General features: G+C 24.0%; 1 protein-coding gene across 2 annotated transcripts in view; it reads right to left on the bottom strand.

Moving 5' to 3' along the window:
* Window positions 1-12,035, bottom strand: part of LOC117182201 (phosphoinositide 3-kinase adapter protein 1) — a 187,806-nt gene that overhangs the window by 76,286 nt on the left and 99,485 nt on the right. The window contains exon 1 of one of the 2 annotated variants that reach the window (XM_033375264.1): window positions 4,121-4,490. The exons of the other annotated variant lie outside the window; for it this stretch is intronic. Within the exon in view, the coding sequence (XP_033231155.1) occupies window positions 4,121-4,172 (52 nt within the window). The 5' untranslated portion in view covers window positions 4,173-4,490. Of the gene's footprint in view, window positions 1-4,120; window positions 4,491-12,035 lie in introns of those variants that run through there. 2 annotated transcript variants of the gene reach the window in all.

Below are 12,035 nucleotides of genomic sequence, written 5' to 3'. Positions count from 1 at the left end.
ACACACACACACACACACACACACAAAACGCATGAATTTCCAACCAATTAGTTCATTAAAAAAAAAAACGATAAATTTTCAACCTTACCTGGAATAGTTAAATTTTCAGTTAAAAAATAATTTTCGAATGAAAAGATCAATTTTCAACTAAAATTATGAATAAAGATTTAAATTTTAAATAAAAAAACTGTTGAAGTGAAACAAAGAAAGATACATTTTCCAGGAAAAAGTTGAAAATAATAATTAAAAGAATTAAAAATTATTTTAAAAAATTTATAAATTCAATTTCAAAAAAATAAATTAAATAAATTGATTGATGATAATGTTAATAATTGAATCAAAAAAGAATTTAATTTTAAATGAAAAGAAATTGAATTCAAACCAAAAAGACCAGAAATGGAAAAATTAAATTTTTATTTCGAAAAACAAATGTTTAACAGAAGAAAACGATTTTTTAAACAAATATTTATGTTATCAACCACAAAGATGAATCTTCATCTAATAAAATTAAGTTAAGTTTTTATGAGTATTTTATGTTTAAGAGCATATCTGCATTTTCAATCTAAAAGTTTAATTTCAAACCAAAAAAAGACGAATTGAAAAGAGAAAAAAATGTATATAAGTAATATAAAGCTACTTTTGCAAATTTTTTTCAACAAATTTTTTTCAATTTTGTTCAACAAAAAGAAAAAAAAATTTCAACTAAATACATGAATTTTGAACTAAAAACCGTCATTTATCAATTTAAAATGGAGTAGTTATAAAATTTTAAATAAAAATGGTGAAATTATCGAACAAAAATAGTTTAGTTAAATTTTCACTAAAACAAATTGATTTTTAAACAAACAAAAAAAAGGAATTTTTTAAAAAATACACGAATCTTCAACTAAAAACGGTAAATTATTTTATAAAATTGAATTTAGTTAAATTTTTAATAAAGAAACTTTATTAAAAAAACAATAACAATTTTTAGCCAAAGAGATGAATCTTTAGCTAATACGATGACTTTTTAACAGAGTGTAATATAAAATATTTGAAGCAGAAAATTCCCGAAATGATAAAATTGCTGAAATATAACATTCTTGAACGGTTTATAATATTGCTGAATTTGAACATTCCGAATAATAAATTTCACAACAGACAATTGCCGAGTTATAAAATAGATTTGACACTGCAAAATTAGTGACTATAAAAAATTCCGGAATTTGTACCATTTAAAAATTATTTCTGAATAATTATTATTTACTTCTTAAAAACACAATATGGAAGTATTTTTATCAAAGTAATTTAAAAATAAATTTACAATAAATTATTGTCAAAATTATTATTATTTTTAATATTTTTAAAAAACCAGTTTGAAGCTCCTGAAATATTATGTTTAAAACTTCCAACCACTGTAAAAAAATAGCATGGGAATGAATGTGCTGCTCATATTATGTCCGTAGACTGCAGACCGTTTCGCCGACCGCAGACTTCGTATCCGGACAAAAGAGAGGGAGAGTGCTGACAAAAAACACTTTGGCCAGCGATATAATTTGCATTCGATGGGCCTTATTGCATATTCCAGACTCACTCTTTCTTCAGTTAAAATTACGAATCCAAAATGTTTAAAAAGATTTTTAATTTTATACAAAAAAAATTAATGCCCAGAAAATTTTCTTGATTTTTGTAATTCATCAGTTTGATTTTTTTTACGGTAAATTAACAAATGTTAACAAAGTTGAATAAAAGTGATGGTTTTATATCTTTCAAATTTAAAAAGTAAATTCACAAATTAAAAATGGCATACATATTTTATATTATTGCTCTTCACTGGAAATTAATATATTTACTTATAAAAAATATTTTTATTATAAAATCATAAAGTTGTAAAAAAGACTTAATACTTCTAAACATTATATTTTATATTCATTTTTCACCAGTAATTAGAAACTTTAAATAGATATTAGAATATCGGCATCGAGACTTTAAATCTTAAACAATTTTAGGTTATGTTAGCATTGTAGAATTGTAAACCGTAAATGGGTATTTTTAATCTAAAAATGAATATATTTAGAAGATTAAAAATTTTAAAGAAAAATCATTAGATTACAAAGTTTCATAATATGTGAAGAATTTTAGGTTATGTTATCGCTTTACAATAAAAATTAGTATTTGGTATTTTAAAACAAAAATCATTATATAAATATTATAAACAGTGTAAACCAGATTTCCAATTTTTGAACTGTTTCAAATTATATGCACGTTTTTCACAGGAAATCGCTTAGTTCAAACAAAAATAAAAAATAAATGAAAGAAAAAATAGGTTTCAAAGAGTATTCTCAACTTTTTTACAGTTTTAGATTATGTTAGCATTTTATACCGAAAATCAGACATTTCAAACAAACAAAAAAATTAGGTTTAAAGGAAGATTTACAATATTAAACAGTTTATTTTGTTATGTTAACTTTTAGGTTAGGATTTATATTATTTTAGTACAAAACTGTAATGGTTTTATTGCTCATTTATCATACACAAATATTATGTTTTATAAATTTAAAAAAATATATTTTTATAAATTTTGTATTTTTTTGTTAAAACTGTATCTGTTTGATTGCAAATGAACATATTTTGAAAATCCGTTTTCTTTTGTTAAATTCAACTGATTTTTATCTAAAATTCAAATAATTTTTGGTGAAAATATCAACAATGATATTTTTATTTGAAAATTCAACTATTTTATTCGGAATGCATCTTTTCTGGTTTAAAATTAAATACAAAATTTGGTTGAAAATTTAATTCTTTTCTTTAAAATTCATTTTTTGAAGTTTGGAAATTAATTTTTAACTAAAAATGTAACTTTTCCATTTTTGGTTTAAAATTGATCTTTTTATTTAAAAATTAAACTTCGATGATAATAATTAATTTCTTTAATTTAATATTTATAATTCAGTTGAAAATTCATTTCTTTGGTTCAAAATTGTACTATTTTGTTAAAATTTGTTTTAATTTGTTGAATTTAACTGTTTTTTATTTAAAATTGAGATCTTTTTGGGTTCAAATATCAAATATTAAATTTTTCGTTAAGAATTCAACTGTTTTGGTTTAAAATTTAACTACTTTGTTAACATTATTTTTTAGTAGAAGATTTATCTTTTAGCTTGAAAATTCTACTTTTTTTAAATATTGTCTTTATGGGTTGGAAATTCAACTATTTTATTGATTTTTTTATGTAATCTTCTTTTTTAATAGTGTGCATTGATAAGAATTCATTTTCTCAATTAAAGCTTTATAATTTACTTTAAAGTTTATCTTTTTTGTTAAAAATTTAACTATTTTGTTCCCTTTTTTTTCTTGGTTGAAAATAATTTTTTTTATTGAAAATTTAACCATATTTTTTTGTCGCCGAAAATTTAACAGATTGGTTGATAGTTATACTACTTTGTTAAAAATTGATTTTCTTGTTTGGGATTCAATTTTTTTTATTGGATTTTTAAATATTTTTTTTTAAATTCGTATTTTTTAGTTTAAACTTAAATTTTTTAACTGAGTATTTACCGTCTCCACTTTTGGTTGAAAATATATCTTTATTAGATTAAAAATTCATTTGTTTAAAAAAAATTTATCTACCTTGTAGAAATGTATTTATTTTTGTTAGAAATGCAACTGTTTGGCTGAAAGATCAAATATTTTGGTAGAAAAATCATATTTTTGGTTTAAAAATAAATAGAAAATTTGGTAGAAAATTCAATTATATTCTGGGAAATTTGTTTTTCTTTAATTTTTTTATTGAAAACTTAAGCACACAATTTGTAATTAAAAGTTTAACTATCTAGGTTTAAAATTAAATTATTTTGTTGACAATTTCCTTTTATTCGGTTGAACCTTAATTTTCAACTAAAAAAGAAACTATTCTATTTTGGTTTGAAAATGGATCTTTTTACTGAAAAATTTAACTATAATTAAAACATTATTTTAACTAAAATTAACTACTTGGTTGAAAATTGAACTATTTTGATTACAAAATATAATAATAGTGTGCGTTTGTTTTCTAGTTATTAAAAAAAAAATTCTATACATGTTTTAAAATGTTGAGTTTAAAATTTTTACATCAGCAGTCAAGTTTAAAGAAATATTTTACCGAAATAGTTCTGACTGCGTTTGATGTAGTGAGTCTCCTCCTTGATCTTCATTCTGACAATTTTCCAAGTGAAAACTCGTTTGCAGTGAAATTTCCTTTTCTCGGACGAAAATCACATTCCTTATTATTCACAGATTTCTCTCACACATCTTTCACATATTTCCGATTGAAACCACTCGCGGAACAACTTTTCAAAAAAGGAAGCATCCGGGTAACTTTTTGTTAATTTTTATTCGAATTTTGAAATTATTTATTGTAACGAGAGCACTTTAACTTAGCTGAGGGGTTTTCATTACGCAAGGAAAGAATTAAAAGGTGATTAATTTTCAATTTGAAGAAAGTTGTGACTCAGAAGTTTAACCACCGGCGACTCAAGTTATCTCAATTCTCTTGCCGCGCACAACTATACACTAAACTAAAACTGGCGGAAGAAAAACGTGCCTGCAAGAAATCATTAGCTTTCTATGCGCATGCGCAATCCAGGGAGACTGCGCATTCCCTGGACCAAAAGCAAGGAATGCAGAGATCATCGAAAATCATCAATAATTTTTATAAATCCATCAATTTTTATAAATTTATAAATATTTGAATTTTTATAAATCTATAATTAATTAAAAATTTATTTCTAAACTAAATTTTCGTATCAAACTTGTTTTTTTTTTGCTTTGAAGAGAAATCTAAAAAATATTCTAGTCAAAAGTCGACTTTTTTAATCAAATATTTGAATTTTTAACCCGGAAAGGTGGATTTTTAATAAAAAAGTTAATTTTGCACTAAACAGTTAATTTTTCAACCAAGATAGACATAACATTTATCCAAATTGTTGGATTTTGTAACGAAAAAGATGAATTTCCAAAAAAAGTGTTTATGCTTTCATGCTAAAAAATAGGAATTTTTTCAAGAAAACATTTGATTTTCATACCCGGAAAGGTAAATCTTTAACAAAAAAGTCAATTTTTACCAAATAGATGAATTTTCTATGAAGTGGTTGAATTTTTAAACTTCTAATATTAATTTTCAACATGAAATTTAGTTTTCAAGAAAAAAGTTTAAATTTCTATAAAATTATTGAATCTGAAAATAGAAATTTTCAACAAAAAAGTTAATTTTTAACCTAACAATTGAATTTTCTACCAAAATATTAACATTTGAAGCCAGTGACAATTTTTTTACAAAATAGTTGAATTTTTAACCCGAAAATGTGATAGTTTAATTCAAAATTTAATTTCCGAACAAACAGTTGAATTTTAAACCTAAAAATATGAAATTTCTACCATAAGAAATGAATTATCAAGCCGAAAGGACGAATTTCTACAAAACAGTTGAATTTTTTGCCCGAGAATATGAGTTTTGAAACCACATACTTTAATTTTTAACCTGAAAAGACGAATTTTCCAAAAAGAGAACTATGTATGTACAAAAAAAAAACAGTTGAACTATCAGTAAAAAATATCTCAACAGTTCATTTTCAACCAAATAGTTTAATTTTCAAACAATAAAATAACTTTTTAACAAAATAGCTGAAATTTCAACATTAATTTTCATTTTCAAATACAATGGTTAAATTTTCAGTTAAAAAAATTTTCAACCGGAAAAAAATAACTTTTTAATGAAATATTTGAAAAATCAATCGAATAATTAAATCCTCAGCCAAAAAAAAACTTTTTAACAAAATAGTTGAACTTTCAATCAAATAATACATTTTTCAACCAAAAAAGGTGAATTCTGAACCAAAAATATAATAGTAGACTTTTCAATTCAAAAGAATCAAGAAAACCAGATTTATTTTGAACCCAAGACGACGAATTGTCAATAAAACACTAACGTTTAAAGTTTAAATTTAGCACACTAAAATGTTAACGATTCAAGGGGTTCTATTTTAAATAATTCGGCTTTAAATTGTTTTCTTTTAAATATTTGATTTGGAATTCCTCATTTTAAACATTAAAGTATTTTTAAATATAATTAAATATGTTCTTTTTTTAAATTAAAAAATTTCAAATTTAATGGGTTACAAACAGAATATTTTAGATCGAAACAATATTTGAAAATGACTTTGAATTAAATAAAAACATTTAATTATAAATCCATTATTTTTAAATTACAGTAAAACTCTTCATTATTGTTCAATTTTGATTACTCGAACTGGAATTCAGTTTTAAAAATAATTAGTTAATTTATATTTAAATTTGATCAGCGCTTTCAATATTGAATGTTTAAAGTCTTTAAAACAGCATTTGAAAATTATTTAAATTGAAAATGTACGCTAAAAAAGGAATTAATAGAGATTTTTTTTACGCTTTTATCTATCTCGTTTATTTAATTAATTTTGTACTTAGACGTACATAATACAGGAAAATTGTATTTTTTTAAAATAATACGAATTTATTATGTGTAGGAAATCGGATAAAAATAACTGTGAAGTTAGCTGACGAGTGCAGGGCGGCAGGGAGGGGATCGCGAATCCACATGCGTGCCCGACGTGCGCGCGCACACTTTCGAATGTGAGAACACTGGGATCTCTGCATGTGAGACCACTGGGATCTCCGCATTGAGTATAAGTTAAAAATGTGTTTTTTAATATAATTGAAAAATACACTTTTAAGGAAAAACCACTTTGAAGTATTTAAAAGAATTTTCCTTCGGATTGAGAAAAGAAACAAAAATTTCTATCTAATGCAAGAAAGAAAAACTAAATTTTAGCATTATTTTAAATAATACCACACAAAAATTTTTTTTAGAAGAGGAAAAATTTGTGTTGTCTAGTTTTCTTTAAAAAACAACATAATTTACAAAATAAGCCAAATCCACCAACAATTACTGTGTTCTACAATTTTGTTCTCGAGGGCCAACGTAATTCTCAACTGATTATTAAAATTATTATAATAAATAATTTAATAATTACACGAGCATCTTTCATTTTGTAATTTCATTTCATTTTTATTTCCGAGAAAGGCCTGGGTACCTGAAAATGATTGATTCTATGAAAAATTGGATTGCAAATTGGTCGGAATTATTTTTCGCATTTGCCATGTGGCGCGCAGCCAAGCATTTGGAGCGATTCGGGGAATTCGGAATAAAAATGGCAGGCTCAGTGTCGCGATTAATTCACAGGGTGGCACTCGACTACGAGCTATTACTTCTGGTGCCATCACGCTTGTTAACCTAAGTACGATATTTTTTACATGAAAATAAAAAAAAAAAAGAAAAGAAAAATCGAGGTACTGTTTAGAAAAAAAATGTAGTGGAGTTGAATGTTCCGGTGTTTAAATCCGTTAAACTACGGATTTTTCACACCAGTCGAGAGCGATTGAGTACTATTAAAAGAATGTATCACATCATTTTCAGACGATTTATTTATTTTGTGTAAAACGAGAAATTTGCAGATTTGTCTTTTTAAAAAACTATTAAGAGAAGGGGTCACATCATTTTCAGCCGCCTTCTATATTTTTGTAGAAGGAACAATTTTCAGATTTGTTTTTTTTTCAATATTTAAAATTATTTAAAATTAGCAGTAAGTGTATGATCGTGAAGCACTCGTTCCTGTTTCTGGATTTTTATTGACTAACACTAAAAATATAAACAGTTTTAAAAATCTTGTATTAAACTAATTTTTCACTATTTTTAAAACAATAATTAATTGTTTCTAATTAAGAGGTAATGTAATAAAAAAAATGAAACTTGAATCATTTCTAAATAAAAACTTTTAAAAATGAGTAATTTAATATTGTAAAATTTTTAAGCAGAAGCTCTCGAAATTGAAAAATTTAAGACTAAAATGTTGGAAATTTTTTTAGAAAAGAGTTGAAGTTTATAAATTCCGATTCGAAGCGTTAAAAATTAAACAATATTATATTGGATTGAAAATCTTGAAATTGAATCACTTAATTAAAAATAATAAAAATATCACAATATAAATTTTATATGAACTAATTAATTATTATTAACATTAATATATTAATTAAATAATTTTAGACAAAAATTTCAAAAATATAAAAATTTCAAATTGTTGAAAAATGGAATCTTTACCAGTAAAGTTTTGAAAAACTAGTAATTAAAAATTCAAAGGAATTACAATTGTATTATTTCTAATACAAATAATTTGAACATTTTTATTTTGAGCTTAAGAATCTCGAAATTACAATTTCGAAAATAGGACAATTTAAAAATGTCAAAAATTGAATATTTCCAGAGCAGAATTCTGAAAAACTTGCAATTTTAATTGAAGGGAATTGATATTGTATTATTTCTGATTCCAAGCGTTCAACATTGAAGAACTTTATGTTGTGTTAAATAATCACATAAATTTATAATTCAGCATTAATATTGATTAGACAAATTTTTCTAATATTTAAAAATGTTTAAATATACTTTCCAAAATTCAACCATTTCAATTTCAAAATTAAAAATAATAAAAAGGAACAATTAAAAATTTAACGCTCAACATGAAATAAAAATTACCCAAAATAAAAAATTTTCAAATTAAAAAATTCCCGAATAATAAAATACCCGACATTTCAGTCACGAGAGAAAAAGCATTCGACCAAATTCTTGAATGATCTGCCCAAAAAGACGAATTTTCATCTAAAAAGATCAATTTTCAACAAGAAATTAATTAGTTAAAGTTTTATTTAAAAAAATGAATTTTCAACATAAAAAATGAATTTTCAACAAAATTAAATTTTCAGTTAAAAAAGTTAATTTTCAATTTTAAAAAACGATTTTCAACCAAAATTAGTTTAATTTCTAACCAAAGAGATGAATTTTCTACCAAAAAATTAACTTTTCATCAAATAGTTGAACTTTCACGCAAAAGAGATGAGTTTTTAATAAAAGCGTTGAATTTTCGTTCAAGATGGATGCAAAATGCTGCAAAATGATTGAGTTTTTACCCAAAAAAGATAAATTTTCAACCCAACAAGACGAATTTTCGACAAAATATTTGAATTTTCAATGAGAAAAAGTTTCATTTTTAACCAATCAGTTGACTTTTTAACAACAAAAAACAATTTTTCTCACAAAGAGATGAATTTTCGACAAAAAAAGAAATTTTTAACAAAGAAGTAAAATTTTCAATAAAATATTTATATTTACAACCAAACAAAGGTGAATTCTCATCCAAAAGGACGAATTTTCTATCTAAAAAGATGAATGTTCAAAACAAAAGTAAATTTTTACCAAATATTGGAGCATTCAACTCAAGCGATCTATTTTAAACCTTAAATGGAATAGATAAATGTTTATTTCAAAGCATTAATATTGAAAGAAAAATGTTGAGAGAAAAATTTATATTGAATAAAAATTAAAAAAGAATTTTCAAAAAATAGTTAACTCTCCAACTAAAGCAGAGAGAAGAGATGAATCTTCTACCAATAACATTAGTTTTTAACAAAACAACAAAATTACAACAAAATTGCTAACTTATAACATAATGGACACTGTACATTCCTGAAATGAGAAAAATCCCGAATTCAAAAAGTTAAAAAATTGTTTAAAAAAATGATTTATTTCTTAAAAATAGAATACTGAAATATTTTGTTTAACGATCATTTGTTTAAATCTTTGATGTTTTTAAAATAATTTTTCGATTAGGTGATGGCAAAATCTCGATAAATAAAATATTTGAAATAGAAAATTCCGAAAATCTAAAAATCTCGAATTGGAAAATTTCCGAAATGAAAAATTCCCATCAGAAAATTGCTTAATATTATAATATAACCGACAAAATGAAATTCCCGAATTAAAAAAAGTAAAGAATTTGTTTTTAATCAGTTTTTAACATTACTTAAAAATTTTAAATAACAACCATTTTCGTTTGAGAATTGTTAATCTTTGGGATCTCTAAATTTCAAAACTAATCTTCTCTTTCCGTTTATTTTTTGTTATACCGGAAAAAGAAACGAAGGAAGCTTTTTCAGTGAAATATATTTATTATTATATTTAGTTTGTCAGTGTCCTGAGGGTGACGAATAGGAATTTTCCTTGGAAAGACCGATGTGCTGTTAAAAAAAAGTTGAGTCTGAGGGGAAAATCTATGAACGAAGAGAATCGTAGTTGGGGGATGTCTTGCCCTGTTATCGAAAAGATAATTACATCATGGAACCCTCGGATCCTGTACAAATATATATATATATATATATATATATATATATAGACAGGCCGAAGAAGACGCGTAAAAATATGTCAGTCTGCACAATCTGGAAACAAACAGTCGTTTCAGAAATTTATCGCCTTTTCTAGAATTATGGGAGAATCCTTCTCTTATTTAGGGAAGAGATTGGTTCGGGTTTACCCCAAACTAAAATAATAGACTCATTCATAAAAATATTTTTTAATTTATTCATTTTTTCCGTAAGTGGGTTTATTGTATAAGAAATACTCAAAATAACTAATACACGTGTTGAAAAGATTTTCGTTTTTAAAAAAATTCCTCTTTTTCTTGTTTTCTCCCCCCTTAAGGGAATGTGACAGTCTGTCACGTGCCTGATTACATGTTTTATATTTAGTGGCTTTATAATTAGAAAAATAGTTTTTAGAAATTTTAGGGAATGGTTCTGAATATACAAGGACCTGTTTGGTCAATTTGTGATTTTAATTTGCTTGAATAGTGCAATTTTGTTCATTTTTAATTTTAAATGTAACTGAGAGCAGGGCTTTAGAGCCCTAGAAAAAACATTAAAATTGTATTATTTAAACAAAATGAAAACGGAAATAGGAGAGACAGACGTAATATTAAATATTTTGAACCATTTTTTAAAACTACATGAGAATGTATTCATTTTTCTATTTATAAAGCTGCCGAATACGATATGTAATAATTGTTCACGTGACAGGCTGCCACGTGCCCTTAAATGAGAACTGAGATGAGAAATAAATTAATAGAACCTAATAAGAAAATCCAGCAGTTTCCGGTTCAAAGTCATTTCTTTTAAATTAAAAAATTTAATATTACATTTTTGGTTGAGGGTTTTTTTTTTTAATTAAAAATGTAATTATTTGGTTGAAAAATTAATTATTTTGTTTAAAACGTTGAAAAGTAATATTTTTATCGATAATTCAACTGTTCTGTTGAACATGACTATTATTGGGTAAAACATTGTTTTTCTCGACTGAAAAATCTTTCTTAGTCGAAATTTTTTTTTTGGTTTAAGAATTCATCTTTTTTGTATAAAAAACAATGCAACTGTTTGATTGAAAAATAATTTAAAATGAACTTATTTTGTTAATTATTAATTTCTGTAACTAAAAATTTATGTATAATTTTTGGTTAAAAATCGATTTTTTTTAGTTGAAAATTGATCCTGAATAGTTGAAGATACAACTTTTTGGTTCCACATTCAAGTATCTTGTTAAAATTTTATGTTTATTTTTTTTGAAAATTGCTTTTTAAAACTGAAAATCTAACTGCCGAATTTTTGATTAAAAATTGATCATTTGTAGTTAAAAATATAAATATTTTGTAACTGAAACTCTTACTATTAAATTTCTGGTTGAAAACTGATCCTTTTTAGTTGCAAATTATTTATTTTCAGTTGAAAATTTAACTATCTGGTTAGCAAATAATGTATTTTGTTGAAAATTTGTAATTTTTGGTACAAAATGAATCTTTTTGACTGGAAATTGCGAAATTTTAGTAGAAATTTCAATTTTTTGTTGGAAATTCCTCTGTTTGGGTTTAATTTAACTTTCTATTGAAAATTCCTATTATTAGGTTAAAAATAAAACTGTTTTTTTTTTTTAAATTGAACTGTTCAATTAAAAGTTAACTTTGTTGTTGAAAATTCATTTTTTTAAAAGGAAAATTTGTGTTTTTAGCTTGAAATTTTAATAGTTTTCTAGAAAACCTAAGTACCCTTTTGTTGAAAATAAACTTTTTGTTGAAAATTCATTTTTTCGAGTTAAGAATTTAATCGTT

This window comes from Belonocnema kinseyi, chromosome 10, assembly GCF_010883055.1.
Source record: "Belonocnema kinseyi isolate 2016_QV_RU_SX_M_011 chromosome 10, B_treatae_v1, whole genome shotgun sequence".
NCBI lineage: Eukaryota > Metazoa > Arthropoda > Insecta > Hymenoptera > Cynipidae > Belonocnema > Belonocnema kinseyi.
This window is presented reverse-complemented; position numbering and strand designations above follow the sequence as displayed.